Below are 18742 nucleotides of genomic sequence, written 5' to 3' on the forward strand. Positions count from 1 at the left end.
GTTATCAAAGTACACAATGTTAAGGTTTTCAAGTTAGAAATGACATCTAATGAGGCAGACACTTCCTGTGCTATCTTCTTTTGGCAAGGCAGCAAATGCCTTGAGCCTGTTCTTTGCCAAGAAATATCTTGGTTTCTGGAAGACAAAACAGCATCACTAACATTTTGGCATTCTGTGGGAGCATTTGTACTGTATGCTGTTATGCATAGAAGACAGTACGTTGTCTATATTCCATAATAAATTTGAGATATTTAGCAAATACAGCAGTATGGGAGCAGTGGAGGGTGTCAAGTGGTCAGATTTAAGAAAAGTTTGTTGAATTTCAGCTCTGTACATTTTAGGTGTGAAAGGCAAATGCACTGCTCCTATTAATACAACTGTATTTCTCCACTGTTGGGAAGATATTTGTGCCTGGCATTTTGTGGTGGTCATATTTCAAGAAGGATTGTAAACTGTGGTTCCTTGGTGGCAAGGAGATTTACTCTTCTCTCATGACAAAGCATTAAGTGTTGCTTTTCAAATAATGATGTTGAATTGGAAGTAATGTGTACAGTGTGCAGATTTTCAAGCAAAAAAGCAAGTAGGAAAACTGAATCCTACTTTACCAAGTGAAGCAACTGCCAAGTATGTACTTCCGGAGGAGTTTGTCTGGGGTTTGAATTTATGCGTCCTTGTCTTTTCTCTCCCAATAGAAGTGAGAACTTCATCATTCTTGGGTGCGTTATTTATAATTTCATAAAGCTCTTCTGTGACAGGACTTATTTTACCCAGCATGCTTAATCTTTCGCAAATAATGGTGCACCCAAAGAGCAAGGTGTCAAAAAAACTTTGTGGTTGGAAAAGGAAGATTCAGCACCTGCCATTTTGTGTAGAAAAAGGAGCAAAGGTTGTGCATCTGATGCATAAATTAGGGCTTTGGGTGCTTGAAGATTGGACAGAAATGGAGTCATCTTGAGCAGGTCTTGCCATGCCATCACAACTTTCTTTGCACTTTACATCCCACACAAGTACATACAATGTAATGAACAAAGATTTAGAACCATCACCACGGTGAGATTGAAGAGGCCCTTAGAGTGAATAATTAGAAGGAGGTGATTACAGAACTAATAGTTCATGGAAAGGAATGGGAAGCCAATTCAGTGAAATTGAAAGAATTTGAAGGTAAATATGTTCATAAATCCTCCAGGGTGGACTCAGAGTTTAGCACTTTCTCCTACCCCAGTTTTATTCCAAGGCAATTTCATTAAACACTAGAGAGAGGGAGAGCAAAAATAATAATATAAATGCCATAAAAAATTTTTCAGAGGAAGGAATAAAAAGGGTTCCTGCCAGAACGAGATTTTATTGAAAGTTATTATAATACCTATCTTTAGTTTTATGGCCTTTAATACAGGGCCAAGTAATTTCAAAGCTGGGATTCTTTAAAAATGAAATACATATTTTAAAAAATAGTATAGTATGAATTATTATTTTTAATATAGAATTTAGCTAATATATAGAATAGAAAAATATTTCCTCTCTCATGTTCTTTCCAATGAAAACACAAACATTATTTCCATCATAGCATATGAAGAAGTTTCATTACTATCATGTTGTCTGTACGTAAGAATGTTTAGCATTCACCATCTCTAGATCACTGGGCAGACACTAAAGAATTAAGCCACTTACCTCCCCTGAGGCCAACAGATGAGTATAATCATCGCTGTTTCAAAAATGGGGAAAGGGAACCAGAAATGGAATAGCTGGTTTTGCTTACTGCCTCACAGTGAGCCATTTCTGATGAGAAAAAACGTTGGTGGAGATATTTCTGGGGTTGCTGCTCACTAGCTTCTCCTGTCTTGTGGAAGCAGCAAGTTTAATAATCATCCAGTGAAAATTCTCAACTTAAGGAGCGTTTTGAAAGGTACAGATTCCATATACAAGAAGTTATGGTCTTTTGGAGGTTTCCTTGATTCTGTTTCCATGGTCAGGAATTTGCTGCTGTTTCTCACTGAAATAACTTTATTCCTCTGGGATGATTCAGATGTTGGTATCTGAGCGGAAGGTGCATGGAAAACCAATATGTGATGGGACTGAAAAATCAGTTAGTGATGAATTGTGATGGAAAGTACTGAGATTAAAAATACAAGATAGGAAATGGCAAGACAGATTAGTGTACTTATCTCTTCTGTGGTTTCTAGAGATCTCGTTAATGACCTTGACTTAAGTCTAACACCACTTGGAGGTTTCTCTCTTTTTCTAACCCTCATTTTTGTACGTACAAAATCAGCAGCATGGGACAAACAGCAATCACAGAGCAATGAAAACTGGAATATTAGGGGAAATAGCATGCAGTGGAGACAGGGAGAAAAGGACAGAAATTAATCAACAGAATAAAAAGTGGAACCAGTCACAAAAAAAAAGTGCAGATGCAGGTCAGATTTGGCAGGGTTAGTGAGTATTGCGCATCACACATTTGCATTTTGTCTGAGTCTGTCTGACTGTGCTTTTCTCCATTCAGAACCACCAAAAGATGCATGAGGATTTTATAGAAGGAAATCTAGAACACATATCTAAGAATGCAGCATAAATATGTTGCATGTGCGGTCCTTAATCTGCTTATTAGATGGGAAATTGATCAGGAAGATAAACAAGGGCCAGGCTTCATGACTCTTCAGCTCCTGCTCAGAACTCATCATCGCTTCAAAATTCTTCATCCCTCAATGTTCAGGATCTGTTATGCAAGAGAGTGGCTGGGAGGCCAGAGAGGCTCACTTCGCTCAGCACCCTGCTGCTGGCCCTGGCAATGCATGGGGCCTCGGGAAAAGAGTCCTGAACAGGACAATGCAAATAGTGATACTTCTTTGATCTTCAGTGTCTGTGGCACAGGGACTTCCCAAGCTAGGTATGGGGTATTTAATACCTCTGGATGGATGTTTTTACCTTCCAAAATGCAGCTAAATCTTTGTTACCTACCAGTATCCTGTTGCAAGGAGTTCCCCAGGATTTTTAAAAAAAACCAAAACATTGTATAAAGAAATATCACCTGGTTTTTTTCTGGGCATGCTACCTTTCTGGATTCGTATGATGCCCCTAATAAGCAAGAGGAAAAAAAAGTTATAAAGGAGCTCATTATTCTTTACAAATACTGAATCACATTGTCAATTCAATTGAATCGGATTCCAAGTTAATGTTGCATGAAGCCCCTAGATATTAGCAAGTAAGTGAGTAAGTAGATAGGTATAGCAACTGATAAGTGACAACCACACTTTGTTAGAATTTTTACATTTATTTCCTACTTGAAGGAAATCATCACCATTTTTCTATGAGACCCTACGTGTGAATTGTCAGATCTTCAACTAAAAGCAAAATCCACATATTCTAAACTCAACCTGGAAATCAAAACCAATTGCCAGGGTCTTAGCACTGTCTGAGCAAAGTCTTCTAGTAGTGATGGATAGTTTATTCTTTATTCACAGTGCTATCCTTAACAGTCTTTTACAAGTACTTTAGACAATTGTAATATAAATCTCCAGTTTCACTAGCTACATTTCACCTGCTTAAAAAATTTCATGCAGTATAGTTTTGTTGACTTATTGTGCTAAATTACAGTGGTGCAATTAAAAACTAATATCTTTCTACCCAGGGACAGCTGCATTTCATGTTAGAGGATGTGATCACTGTTTGTATAAGTTATTAGTGGTTAGGTGTCCTTTGGGATAAATAATGCTTTATAAAATATATGACAGGACCCGAAGAATTGTAGAAAGTAAATTTATATTTTGGGCATTCCTCCTTTCTTGACCTCTCACTGAACAGACAAACTTTAAAGCCAGCTTGTTTTAAAACAGAAGTCACCAGGATTTCAACAGTGTTCTTTCATTTTCTATGACTGAAAGAAGATGCTTAAAAAATGACCTTAGCATTTAAGGCAGGAAATTGCTTTATACATGTTACCTCCAGATCCTTTTAATCTTGCCTCCTCATCGAGGCAAGATTATGAAATTATTTAATGAAAATATTTAAGCATGAGACTACTGCAAAATTGCGTCCTACAAAACGTTGCCAAATGGCAATGCTGTGTAAGACTGAATAACATGTATGAAAGGGATTCCCTTAACTTCATGGCTGTTTTTTACAGATACTCTGTTTTTATAATTTTAATTTACAGCCAACCAATCCTATTTTTCTTTCTTGGCTCACTCTAAGCCACTGAAATAAAAAATAAAGGAATGTTATGTTCAGTCTGATCTTTCTGACTGACTGCTTGGTTCTGGTTTTTTCCTTAGCTCAAATACAGAGAGGGGAAGAGCAAGGAACTTGCGGCAGGGGACACAGGGACTTAGTGCTAGGACCACAGGAGGCTAAAGAAAAGGCTGAGACCTCAGAACACTTATGCAAAGAGAAGAGGGAGCATGTTGGAGACATCCATAGCAGACATAGGAATGTAAAAGAGACCTTATTTAAAGCTGAGAGTCTTTTTCAAGAATAAGGATTTGGAAGGCTTGTCATGATGTGAGATTCCCAGGAATATTCACCTGGAGTACTGAAGTACACTATACTGAAGTACAGCCCCCCTGCTCCTGAGGAGCTGAGATTTCAGCAATGCTTCCTGCCTGGTGAGGAACATTTTAGTTGTTTTGTTTCAGGAATCATCCCACTGATCCTACTGCTCAGCAGAATAGGCAACTCTCTGCAAGGAAACGTTGTTAAGGGAGACAGTTTCAGCAGAAGCCATGGTTTGAGCTGATGCTGCTGAGCTGGGTTGATTTTGTACTGTGTGCAGGAACGTTACAACCTGTCCAGAGGCTGCCACAGACTCTCCCTAATGGTCTGCATTACTAATTCAACTAATTGCAGCAATTACACACAGGAGATGCTGCTGGGAAGAGATGCCCGTACACTTCTCTCTAACATGGTGCAGTACATGCTGCTCATTAATTAGACCAGCAGCAGGAAGAAAAAAAAAAAAAAAAAAAAAGAAAGAAAGAAAATATCACCAGCTGGAAATGCAAAGGAATGTGCTGAAACCTGTGAGGGGCATGAACAGTTACAGTTTGGTTTAAGCCTTTCAGAACCAGACTTTCCTGCCTGTCAGCCCAGTCACAGCCATGTCACAGTTCACTTGGCAAGCAAGCAGGTGAGGTTGCATGTTGAGCATACCTGATACATGCAGCAGTGCTTCATCATGCAACAAATGGGTTGCACAAATATTTACTATCTGGGTAAATACAAAGGATTCCCAGCCCAAGAGGTGCATTAGCAGAGCAGGAATTACCTCTGCCTCAGACTGATGCATCTCGCAACACAGCTAGCTGTCTGGGTGATGCATATTATCTGAGTCTATCTTGTACGTTTTTCTCTGCAGAAAACATGTTCAGCCTGAACATGCCTCATATGGTAAGCCTCTCGGTAAGTGCCTTTTGGCTGGCCCTATGTGGTATTGGTATTTATCAAGGAGCCCAGCATGTTCCAACCAGACACATCTACTTTGGCTGTCGGAGGACAGTTTGCCGACCAAGCAGGTGGTGTAGCCTGCTGTATTTACTGTGTTCAACAGCACAGTATGATCCGGCTGCTAACCTAAACAGCCTGGCAGGCACACTGCACCTGTGTGCACCTGAAATATTCAACAGCGCATGAAAGGCACTGTTCCTCCGACAGCTCCACAGAGGGCACATTTACACAGGCATGTCCGGAATGCTTGGTACAAGTTAAAGATTTTAGAAGTTACAATTCTGAAATATTTCTTTTTCTAGGACGCGTAGCCACCTCTGTAACAGCCTTTTGACTTCCAAATATCTTATGTTTTTTTCCTCTGTTCTTTTTCCTTTGTTCCTTTCCTTTACATGGCAGACAACAGATGACATTGTTTCATCAGCTGAATGTTCCAGTGATGATGAAGATTTCATTGACTGTGAGCCCAGTACAGGTAAGTCAGGTCAGTCTTGTTTTGCTTGCTTTCTGATTTCATTTGCAAAAAACAATGCATACATATCTTTATATGTGTGTGAATGTATACATATATAATTATATATGTATATATATGTGTGTATCTGTGTATATATATATATACACTTATGTATATATACACTGCATATAAAATAAAAATTATACAGCCAAGCATCAGATCCCATGGACTTGGCAACACCAAAACACAGATATGTAGTCTCTATTTGGTTAATATAAAGTTGTTTGCATGGGAAGCCAAACTTCCTGAAAGTGATCCCAGCTAATTAATAGTTCATGTTTGTAGCAGTTACTTCACTGACACAGTAGTAAGGCAAAAATATCAGTGTGGCATGTGACAGATTTATGAAGTGGGGAGGGTGAATGTTTGAAAAACAGAAGAGAAACAAAAGTGAAGCAATAATGAGTTATTAGCATTGTTTAATCTTTGTTAATTGCTCTGAAGATGGAATGTAAAAGGATACATTTGTCCATGGGATTTTGAGTACAGTTAACATGGTAATGTATTTATACTAATTTTGTTTCCTGTGAGCCCAAAGAAATAGGGGAGCACCAAACCATAGTTCTAACATAACAAAATTAGTAGTAATGCTTGCCCTGTTATCTGCAGTGATGCTTCAAAATGTATCCATTAGAGAGTCAGAAGAACTGGCCATGTGGAACTGACTCAACTTCTCCCTTTCAGATACATTTTGATAAATTGATGGCTTTTCTTTCTGGTGATATATATGATGTGATATCCAGCAGGCAACTGCAGTCTATTTATTTCTTACAGGCTTTTTCAAGTCTTCTTTTTTGAGGCTTGCCATGAGTTAAGCATTTCTATAATAGAGAACAGACATCATCGAATTTCTGTGTACATTTCAAAGAAAAAGAGGGAGTTCGGTTAGAATTTTTGTCCTTAAAATGAAACATATAAATAGTTTAGGGTTTTATTTTGTTTTGTTTGTTTTTGCTTTGTTTTATTTGGGATGTTTTTTTTTTCTTTAAAAAAATCCCAAGAAAGCATTATAAATGTTCTGTTTCTAGTTTCCTGAAGCCATTTGATTAATACAATAATAACATTAAAATTCACTTAAGGCCAGTGCTTTCATATTTCTTTTCAACTTGACATGCTGTACCTGCATTTTTGGTAGAACTTGGTCCTGTGGTAACTTGAGATTGGCATTGCCTTGTAGCTGGGAACTTCTACACGTACTCTTGACTTCCCTATTACGGCAGGGAAGGCAGTGACACCACTGATGCTAACAGATAGCTCAGCCTACTCCCGTCTTTTTCTTCACAGATCTCTATGAGTTTTTTAACTCCCCGTCTAGCAGAAAAGCACTCCAAATAATACTAGTTTGTGAAGCATAAACAGTGTGGGTACTGGGATTTTGAATAAAGGTAGTAATGAAATGCCAGCACGGTGATAATCATGAAAGTGAGGCATGAGATTAATAGGACCGTGCTAAAAGGACTAATGTACCACGACTGATATGCAAGTGAATGGATAGGAATCATTTCATTAAAGCTTCACTAACATTTCAAGACTTCATTTTTTTTTTGATTACCAAGTATTTCAATTAAAGGAGGAAACAAGATCCTTATCAGACTCCTCCTCTTGTACTTTATTGTCATTTATGTTTCAACAGAGAAATCACAATTACTTCAATAGCTAGAAATTGTAATAGCAATGTTTTCAGCTTGTGTGGCCAGTGGAAAAATCAAAGTTTTAGGAGAAATTTGGTAAAATGGGATGTTTAGCATGAAATTTCAGAGTGCTTTAGAGCAACATTTCTAGACTAAAAATACCTCTCTCCTGACACAGTTAGAAATCTAATGCTACAAACAGGTACAAACTGCATTTGTAAAAATTACTTGCCTTTGAGAATCTTGCTAAGAATTACAGTGGGCAGCTATAAAAGTAAAATAATATGATTCACTGAAAATCTGCTGAAAGTACTCTCCTAAACTACTAGACACTCTTGAAGATTTCACCCAGTATCTTTTATCACATCCAATCCCTCCTCCATAGGATGGTGGTCTGTATGAGCCACTGAAATCTGTATCTTTTCTTGGGAATTACTGTGGCATTGAGAATAAAAGTTAGCCTGATTATATGTAAAAAAAGTCTCCCAGATGGCCCTTGCTGATTAAATTTACTCTTCCAGATTTTGAGGTTTCCTGCTTTCAGAGGTGCTGGTGTACAAAGTCACCAGAAGGAGAAGGGATATGAAGGTCCTTTAACTCATTCCATCATCATAAGAAGGAAAAGTAACAGGTTTATGGTGCTCCTCATTTAGGTTTCTTTGTCTTATTGTCTTCATTCCCAGTGCAACAAGGGAAGGTAGAACAGTGTCTGCAATACAGCCAGTATCAAAGCACTCGTACAGCCCATTCTGCTCTGGAGCACTAAAGCAATCTGAGCCAGTTTATCAAAATCCGGTGGTGCTGGTTTGGCTGAGCAGATGTGTTTGCCTTTACACTTCACCAAGTCAGGATTCTGGCCATAGGCCAAGATCTTGTACTTAAATGTATACATTGTGGCAAGAAAAGATCTGGATTATCTTGCTTGTATTTTCTAGTGTGTAGGTTTGGATTTTTTTAAATTTCATTTATTTTTTTAATTGGGCCCATTTGAAGTTGCTTCATCCTGTTCTATTGACAGGTCAGTGTATTTTATGCTGTCTTCTGGCTTGCCTGATCCCTTTTGCAGCAAATTGAAAATTAAGTGATCTAACCCAGCACTGGCTCCTTTTTGTTGATCTAACAATGTGTAGCTTTTAAAGCTCTTGAGTTTCTGCCAAACGCCAGGACTTGGCCTTCCATCACCCTCAATGCCATGGTCCAGTTATGCAAAGGTTACTGAACTCACTGCTGCAGCTGTGAGATATGATATACATCACTATGAACCTGCTGTGCAATAACCAAGACAAGGACAGCGAGAATGTTGGCTGGCAAATCAAAAGCTTTCAGTTTTCATATGGGTCAAAAGCACATCCCAAGATTTAAATATATGACTCTGGTCTTGGTTCTGGATCAAGGGAAGTACCCTACAGTCCTTTTGAAGACTTTGGTTTTGGTGAACTCAAAGATAGTTCAAAAGACAGAAAATCATGTACTCTTTGAGTCTAAATATCATATGAGAAGTGTTTGCAAGGTTTTATTGCCACTTAACTCTGTTTGTTGAATCCAAGAGCTGAATCTCACTAAGCATACAATCTGCATCTGGACACTTGCATCTCTTTAAAAGAAGATGATGTAAAGGCAATTTCCTCACTCCCCTCAGGATTTTCCTGGCTAGCGTGAGACATTGTAGCAGGCTGGCTGCCACTATGCCTCTCTTCCAAAAGTGATTTCTGTTGGGATTTCTGTAGATCCCCTTGTTTAGAAACCAGGACCTGTTACAGGACCTGTCCTGACTGAGGTAGCCTACAGGCATTCCCTGTAGACGTGTATGTATGCATAAGGAATTTTTCTAACAAGTGCTGGCAATGACAGCTGTGAATCCAAAACCCACTTGTTTTTTACATAATGAAAAAGAAGTCAATGCAAGTTCAGGGATAAAAAAAAATACTTGCTATTCATCTTATTGCAGACAAGCTTAGATACCCTTAGATCTCTAGGTCTCCCAGAATAGCTTACTGTAAATGATACAGAGGGCATAAAACTGTTCAGCTGCCCTGAAGAAACATTTACTTACAGTTGAGAGCAGTCCTTCTCTTATCTCTATGGAAATGTCGCTTGTCCCAGTACCTGTTCAAAAACCTTATGGTTTCTGCACCAGAAACATGATGCTTTTCTCTCGTATGAGTATAGGACTCTCTTCTGGCCTGTTCCAGGTAGATCTGAGACTCAAATATTCAAGTGCCTCAAAGCTGAAGCCAGGGTCTTGAGTCTGTGCTTTTGAACACAGCTCTGTGGTGGTGTTTTGGTCACTCAGCCACTCTCAGAGAATAAACTTTTTGAAAGAATCTTTACTCCTAACTAGGAAGCACTATGCCATCATGAAGAAAGAAAGCATTTATCTCTTTCCAGTCAAATGACGAGCACCTCTACAATCTGATCTTATTGAGACTTCAAAGCCTTGAGGATAATAGTTATGCTTTCCTTATACCATTACCCTTGTTCCCATTAAACCTGTCCATTAGTGCAGTGTTCTGTCACCAGGCTGGATGCTGGTGGCTGGGCAGCCGGTTGGGATCAAAGCCCAAGCTGCTCATTGCACTACTCAAAACAGTAAGACCCAAACACTCATCAGCTAGCCTGAAGCTCATAATACAACCTTTTGAAATGGTGTATAGGTCTTAGTCCTAGCTCCTTGACTTGACACAGCCCGTGTTTCTTCCTGGTGCAATTGCCAGCCTATCAGCCCAACAATTTCCTAGGTGATTTTTTTTTCCAGAGAAATTTAATCTGTCTTTCCCAAAAGGCTCATAAGGTTGTATCATAAGGTTGGCATTGTCTAATCAGACTGGTAAACCTTTCCCGTGAGGGACTGGAGACAGATGTCAAAGAGATGCCAAAATCTACAGTTCTTTACATTGGAAGTTACACAGTGTTTTGCAGCACATATCCATACACAGGAGAAACATATCCTATAGGTATGGTGTCTGTATCTATAATTTACTGGCCTGTACCCGTCCATTTCAGGCTCCTGATTTATGGGCTAGGACAATCAAGTTTCCACCCATGTAAGCTGCAGAACCTGGTGCCTCTGCAGGCTGCCCAGGTCGGAGATTTATTTGCCAAAAACAAGCAGACTCTCTCTTCCAAGAGGCTTTAATCAGGCAGCACTGTACAAAAAAACCTGTATGCTGTCAGTGAAGAAACCTTGGCTGAAGAAACCAAGAGAAGTGTTGATTTGGCTCTTGGCCTCCATAAACTGCACCAACCTTCTTGAAGCACCCAGGGAATTTTCACTGGTCACCTGAGAGAAACATTCCCCATAAATCCAGTGCCCAGTTACCCCCAATCTCTCCCTCTGAAACAGTTCTGCTCTGTTTCTCATGCTGTGAACAAGAAATGGCCTTTAAAGTTGGGCACTTGCCTCAGAGTATGCAGAGAAGTAGGTTTCCCAGCTCTTAGGCTGAATACCATATGGACCTGAAGGAGGGGGATTCATCCGCAGCACTTCCCAAGGTGTAATAGCATGAATTTCCTAGCTACAGTCTTATGGCCAAAACAAAACCGAACCAACAAGTTTTACTAATCAATCATGCAGATGACTTACAGGAATTTTTGTTTTCTTTTTTTGTATTAGGAATTTTTACCAAGTTTGGTTTCCAGCATATTGGTCTTTTTTCCTATGTAAGCTCCAAAGATCCCACCCATGAGGATATGTTATCTATATATGCACTATGTATACAGTGTGCATATATATCTCTGTCTATATGTGTATGTGCTAAAGTAATAAATGACCAATACCAGCAGTAGCCCCTATCATCCAATCACATGTTTACACAGAAATTCATGCCTTCATCTAACCCTGGCATCCGCTAGTGTGGACAGATGCATGATATTGTTATTTCTTGGTGAACAAAGTACATTAATTTCATTTTTGCTAGAGTTTTTTCTTTCTTCCTTTTATTTATTTGTTTACTTTTAACTGATAGTTTCATCTACCAATTAGCCTTGGGGTAGGGTGGGGCAAGGAGAATAAAAAAATTATACAGGTATATCCATCGATATATACACACATACTCCGTGTATATATAGATAGATATATACATTGTATATATTTGAAGAACATTTTCTGTCGTTTCACCTCATCTTGTGCCGCATGAATTTTTGGTGATTGATATTTTAGTTTCTTTTATATTTCTTTCCCCTTTTTTTGGCTCGTGATGGTGCCATACTGCTATTTTTTAATTTTTAAAATCATTGCTGTACTTTTCAATTTATATTTTTGGAGTTCTTCCAACAAAATAATGGTTTAATCATCTCAAGAAAGAGATATAGATCTGCAAATCAATAAAGGCAACAAAATCTTTTCTTGCCATCCTTAAGAAATCCACATTATCAGACATCCCAAGAAAGTTGTGTGCAAAAGAATGAAGATTCTTACCTCTCTCTCTTTTTATTTTCCTTTCTCCCTACCTTTTTTAAAGCTTCTTCAAAGTCTCTATCCTGTCTTTTCCCTTTTCCCCTTTTTTTTAATTGAGTTCAGATTAAAAACACCCAGAAGCAAAAAAAGATTCCCCTTTACCCCTGCGTTCTCCCAGGAAAAATTCTTCCAACAAAGAAAGCCCTACAAACCGCAGATGGCATAAAAAGAATTTTATTGCAATGCAGAGTATCTGTCGTATCTTTTATTTCTGGGTCAGTGCAAGATCATTTTTATGGCATGCTGTAGTTTAGCTGGTTTAACTAACCGTGGCCTTCATTAATCGGTGCATGGGCTGTGATGACGCCATCTTGTGTTTCATCAGAGCTACGCAGTCAGGCTAACCGAGCAAGTCCGTAGTGTATGATTTGGGGGGATATCGTTTCAGTTTTAATTTTCAGTTGTATTATAATTTCTTCTTTTTGGAAGAGTTATGCCAGTACCGTTGGCTGCTTCTTGCAGCCTCAGCGTTATATATCTATTTAATTTTATGGGGTTTTTTGCTCTTTTTTTATTTCTCAGTAGCAACCTTATGTCTTGTCTGTGTCCATCCGTCTTGTCAGTGTGTCTTGGAGTCCATTGGTCCAGTGTTGTTATGTGATTCTGTTCTCTGTTCGTAAGCTGGTGTTTAGCTCCCTGCCGCTCTGTTGTCCCTCTTCCCCTTCCTTTCCCCTCCTTCCCTCCCCACCTGCCTGGGGCGTGGTCCACAAAGGGGCACCAAGCTTTGAATGACATTCTGAGTGTCATCCTGAGGCTTCGGGCTGGAAGTTGCAAGGTGTCCACACAGCTTCTTAAGAAAGGCGAAGTTTGCAGCTGGAAAGTTTTCAAACTCTGTTATCATTTCACTCTTAGAAATGGTTTACTGGCATAATGCTAAAGTGACGACTTATACAGCTTTTTAGGGGATTTGTGTGTGCATGCTGACATCCTGGAGTAAGAACTCCTGTTATCTGTGCTTTAGGCACCAGAAAACGCTACAGAGGGTACAGGCTGTATGTTAAATGGAAAGTACCTAGACCTTTTTATAAAAGGCGGTCTTCAGAAGGGAATATCACTGTGCACGTGCAGCTGAAATTATATCTATGTGAATGTATTTCTAAAATCCACAATTCATAGTTCATTTGTAGTTAGACAAAAATGTAGGACATACCTAAGATTTTTAAGAGTAGTGGATCTTCAGTCTATGGGGTCAGTCTCCTGTTGGTCACTGTGATGTCTGCCTCTTTAGGGATACTGGTAAAAACTGTCTTGCTGATGTTTACTTGAATATCTTGAACAGAATTCTGGAAACACATCTGGAGTGTCTTCTGCCATACGCATCATAAATGTGCAGTGATGCATAAGGCAGAAGAAAACAAGCTGAGTTTTCAGGCATCTGCTTAGACTTGAAACACTACTTAGAAAAAAACATCCTTTGGCTTGTACAGTGGTGCATTTCCTGGTATCCTTTATTCTGTTCCCAGTGAACATTAGTGGCACAGAAGGCCTTAAGTGCATTAGGATACATCAGCTGGGATCAGTGGATCAGCTCAAGTTAGTGGAGGAAGAGGCAGCCAGTTTTCTTGAAGATAATGTTCATGACATCACAAAAAGCATGCTTACATATACCTTTAGCCAGGTGTTTTGCAGGAATTAGTTTGTTCTGCAGGGAAGATGAGATGATGAAATCTGTGAACTTTTCTCACAAGAGCATGACATAAGGCTTACCTGTTTAAGCTAAGAGTTACCAGAAGAGGGAAGTGATGGGATATGTTCAGGTCCCCAACATGGAATTATTTCATTTAATTATTTCATTTAACTTATCCAAGATATGTTTCCTGTATTTGCAGAGGGATAAATAGATAGCTTTTCTTTCACCAATAAGAACCAATGATCTTATGCTCAGTTTAGTTTTCTAAATTCATATATGATCTAAGAACATTACTGAGTGCTATTAATTGTAGCAAAAATGAATCAATATTTAAAGCTTGCTCAGTTTAGATTTTAGATCTCTATGTGTTTTTCACAGCTATTAATTCCTACTGAATCTAAAGCTTTTTCTTGGCAATTGCTTAAATAAAGCAAGCTTATAAAATTATATTATAATCAACAAGCTCATGGTTTTGTGTAATACTGCCCTCTGTCAGATAGACCAGAACAGTTCTGTTACAAGGCTAACAGCAAAAGAAAAATTTTTTTAGCTCAAGTGGCAGGTAATTGGAGCAGAGCGATCGAAGTTTTAGCACCCTGCATCATGAAGTTTGGGGTAACCTTCATATTGGAGTATTGTGGTGAGTAAATCAAGTGTCCAGGCGTCAGGACAGTAACCTCCAGGCGGTGGTAAAGCTGCTGTGTCCTGCTGAATGGTTGCTTTAGTTTGCCTTATGTAGCTTCTGTGATGCCTGCAACTAGCCTTCCGCTGCAGGGAGCGAGAGGCTCACTCAAACACAGGAGATGCCATGGAAGGTCCTGTTGTGCTCCATTTCATATGGATTTATGGTACTTGAAAAAGTTAGTTCATACTTTTGTTTTCTGTCTCAGGGCAGGCTGCTGGCTTCAGCTCTCATGACATTTGTCACTGAGCAAGGGGGAGAGCTGAGGGTTGAGCTGTTAAAGCCAAGGATAAAAAGCCTGAACTCTGCTGTGCCACTCCCAGCTCTGCTGTTGGTTCCTTCTGTGACTGCACATCTGTATTGCTCATTTGCCTACCTGTAAGGCAGGGTAAATGAAATACTTCTTAGCTAAATGAGGTGGAGGTGAAGGAAAAGAAGGAGATTTAATTAATGTCTTAATGGACTTTGATATTCATGTGCAAATTGCTGTGCAATACACCAAAATGGTACTGTACTGCGAACTACTAAAAATGTACAAGCAAACTATGTTATTGTTAAGGTTTTCGTACTAAATGCTATTTTCACTTGCATGACAAGTAACATTATTGCATATTTTTATGAAGTAGATACAACTCCTAATCTGTTAATGCAGAGAGAACCAAGTGAGGGATACAAAAGCCAGTATTTTCATGTCAGGGAACATTGGTGTGGCATCATTTTCATTAAATATCACTTTTTCCTCTAGAGTTAACACATGCAATGGAATGAACCATGCTCAGGCTACGTAAATTAACGTCGTGAGTGGACTGCATGTGTTGGGTTTGTGTGTGTGGCGAGTAGCTGCATGGTGCTCAGTTGCCCTCTGGGCTCAAGCCATGACACTGCAATATACAGATCTTTTATATCAGCACTTCCAACACTTCAACTTGCATCCTGATCAGAATTTTGCTTCAAAAACTTCACAGTTTCTCCAGCCTGACTTAGGTGGTGTAAGTTTCCTTGATTTTGCGCTTAAGATCAGGAGGAGATCAGGATCAGACCCACAGTCTGGCTACCTTGCCCTTGCTGCCTTCCAGTCTTTTTTTAAAGCATGTTCTCTAAACTTGAAGCCATGTGCACTGTCACATTCTGGCAATCCCTCTAGTGCTGTGCCTATGTTATCAAGCTGACACATGTCTAAAATACTAAGATATGATATTTTCAACCTGCTGGGACTTGCTTTTTGTCCCTGTTAGCTTTGATTTTCAGCTTCATAAAATATATGGGAAAGAAAGAAAAAATAGCCAATGACATATTCAGTGCAAGAGAAGAGCTAGCACATGACTCAGGAACAGATTTTGCATCAAAGCAAATGTATGTATATTAGACCCTTAAATGTGTATAGCAACTGATTAGTTAGCTTTAAACAAGAAGAAACGATTTGATTTCTGAAAGATACATAATATCAGTTAGAGAGAAAACATGTTCAGCATTTACAGATACTAGGGACAGAGATATACTTTTGCTTCTAAAGGGTTTTATTTTATATTTCTTTTGGTCATCACACTTAGACCTGAAGGTACCTTACGTATTAGAAGCCCAAAGGTACTGATGTTCGCATGAACTATAACACCTGGAACAACACCTTGGTAGAGCAGGAAAACCTATTCTACTTCCATTTTCAACCCAAGTAGATCATGAGATACCAAAGCCTATAATTCTGTCAAAGGGGTTATTACCTTGCCTTCATTCTGCCTATTTCAGTTCCAATTTATTAATCAATCACAAAAGCTAGAAATCAGTGCTTTATCCCAGCTGCTTACAGTTGGGAATCCCAGTTCCTGAGTGATGTGAATTGTTAACACTTACCTTAAATGCTGTGTGAGGAGCAGGAGACAAAGATCATACCAGTGTTGAAACTAGGCAAAGAAGCAAAAAAAAAAATTAGACTGACTTGATTTGAAATCTCAGATGTCCACTAATTCAGCAACATATTTTATTCTGCATTTTCATTGTGCTAATAAATACATTATTAAAACCTTACAAAAGAGCCATACTCAAGGACTCATTTTTCTACCTCTGATGAGTCATAAAAACTGAAGTTGTTTGGTCCCATGGGATGGTGTTACAAGGATCATCAGTTCCTCTTTTGGCATTCAACAGGTACAACAACTATTTTACAAACATACAAAATCTCAAAATTAGCTTCTTATAGAGCAACAAGAAAATTCCAACACTTTTGTGTTTCAGTATCAGAACAATAAATGTCAGAGGCATCAAAAAGGGGAGAAAAAATGTTGCAGAAGTGCAAAGCATTTTGAGCTTAATTTTTTTTTTTTTATGAATGTCAATAATTCTTTTTTTTCCCCTGGTACTGAAACCAGTATGACTGGTTTTAGAGACTAGTTTTAGCAACTACTGATTTTCACTGCTGAAATCTTGGGGGCTTCATAAATTCTATATTTGACAGACAAAAAGCAAAAATAACCCTGTAATTAGTTCAGGGTGTTTTCTAGTGTACCAAAATATAATATTTATTTATTCTTCTGACTTGTCTCCATGAAGCAACAAGTCTACTGTGGAGTGCCTGGAGATCTGTATTTCCCCTAGAATCTGTGGTTCTCCTATATGCTAATTCTTTTAATGTTGAAACATGGATCATTAAGATATTGCAAAGCATGTGCATGCACACGCTCTCTTTCTGTGTATACATGTGTATATATTTGTACATATGTTATTACCATGTTTATATTCTGGTTAAAGGGAACATTTTGGGGAACTGAAATAGAGTAGAATAAACTTGTTTAGGAGCTTTACAAGCAAATGTGGAACAAATAGATTGAATCTTGCCTTATCCTCTTTCTCATACTCCTGTTAAGTTCTGTTAATTCAAGTCTTCGGCTTTTGTATAACCCATAAAGCAGCTAGTACATCCCAGCACTTTGGGGGAGGTTTTTTGTCAGTGCAGGCAAGTGTGACTCTCAGGTTTGAGATCTGGGCATAGTCTGAAATAGAGGCCCTCCAGCACACATCTGAGCTCACAGCAGGGAGGTGCCTTTGGCGAGCTTCTGAATCACTTATCTCTGCCAGGGAACTGGGGACTCTCAGAGAGCTGTGGGGAGGATTAAGGAGAGTTTGACAGCTGGAGAGAAAGTCAAGGGATGTGGTAGTGTAGCGGGAGTGTGTATATACCTAAAACAAACAAAAAAAAAAGTACTTTTTTGTGCAGTAGACCAGACATACTACCAGATCTGCCCTTATTCCAGAGGTTGATGGGTCGCCTTCCCCTGGGAGAAGCACTATGACATGCCCCCCACAGCAATAGAGTGAGTGACCTCTGAGCATGAAATGATGAAGATGAATGACTTTTGACCTTTATTTTCTGATAAAATAACCAAGAGGTTTTTAGGTTTACCTGAAACCCTTTACTTCACGTGCTTAAACATGCTATATAAGCCCAAAGGGAATACAGAGAAGGGAAGAGAGTTGAAAATGTTCATGCACTAGTTCTTTTTTGATAAAAAGTGAAGATTTGGTGTTGGCAAAGTACTGTGGGTACTCCATCTAGTTTCCTGTGAACTTTCTGTGTCAAGTCCAAAACAAGAAAATGTTTTATGACTCCTAAAATACACACTTCAACTCTGTCTTAAAATCCCTTTTCATTTTGAAATTGATGTTTTTTTAAAAAAAAATTAAAAATTGAAAGTTCATATTCTAACAAAGTATCTTATTGTGAAACAAAGTAAACTTAAGTTTTGTAGTCATAAGTATTGTGTGGGGATTTAACTACATGTCTCTTTTTTTCATTTCTGAAAATACGACTAGTAACCTTCACCTTTAACTAACTTGGGAGCTTTTTACTACTGCTTTTCAGTTTTTCAACTTCCTTTCTCCCCTGTTAGGTTCTCCAGAACATTATACCATACTTTTCTCCATAGGGAACATCTGTCACTAGCTCTGTACCTATCGTCTTAGAAAAATAAAACCTTTGATTACATTTATTAAAGGAGTTGGGCCAGTATATTTCATCATCTTCATTTGTTTCATTTATAGCTTTTTAGTATATTTTGAATAGCAATGGTAAAAGTCCATCCATGAAGCTGTGTGATCTTTCCCACATACGCTCTTTTCTATATCTATCAGTTTTCCCATGGAAAGGAAAAGCAAACAAAAATCATTTTGGAGAGAGAGGGATAAAAATCTCCTTCACTAAGGCGATATTTTTAGAAACAGCTGGTAAAACAAGCTGCAAATGTTGTGCCTGGAGCACCTCTGTTCTAATAACAGGATTGTTTAAAGATGAAAGCAGCCATTTGTGTGTCTAGCTCATTCTGTTATTAGTAATTCTTCCTCCATATGGGAAGAGCGGGAAAACCTGGTGCAGTAGTTTCTTTCCTATCTTACCTTCTCTGAA

At 38.7% G+C, this 18742-nt stretch overlaps 1 protein-coding gene across 8 annotated transcripts in view; it reads left to right on the forward strand.

The window, feature by feature from the left end:
• NRXN3 (neurexin 3) overlaps nt 1–18742 on the forward strand; it is a 1036510-nt gene that overhangs the window by 992049 nt on the left and 25719 nt on the right. For 5 of the 8 annotated variants that reach the window (XM_074824849.1, XM_074824851.1, XM_074824854.1 and 2 more), the window contains one exon: nt 5836–5911. In XM_074824849.1, the coding sequence (XP_074680950.1) occupies nt 5836–5911 (76 nt within the window). Of the gene's footprint in view, nt 1–5835; nt 5921–18742 lie in introns of all 8 variants that reach the window. The other 3 variants (XM_074824850.1, XM_074824853.1, XM_074824855.1) reach the window with 1 other exon arrangement.

Source organism: Strix aluco, chromosome 4 (assembly GCF_031877795.1).
Source record: "Strix aluco isolate bStrAlu1 chromosome 4, bStrAlu1.hap1, whole genome shotgun sequence".
In the NCBI taxonomy this organism is placed as follows: Eukaryota; Metazoa; Chordata; class Aves; order Strigiformes; family Strigidae; genus Strix; species Strix aluco.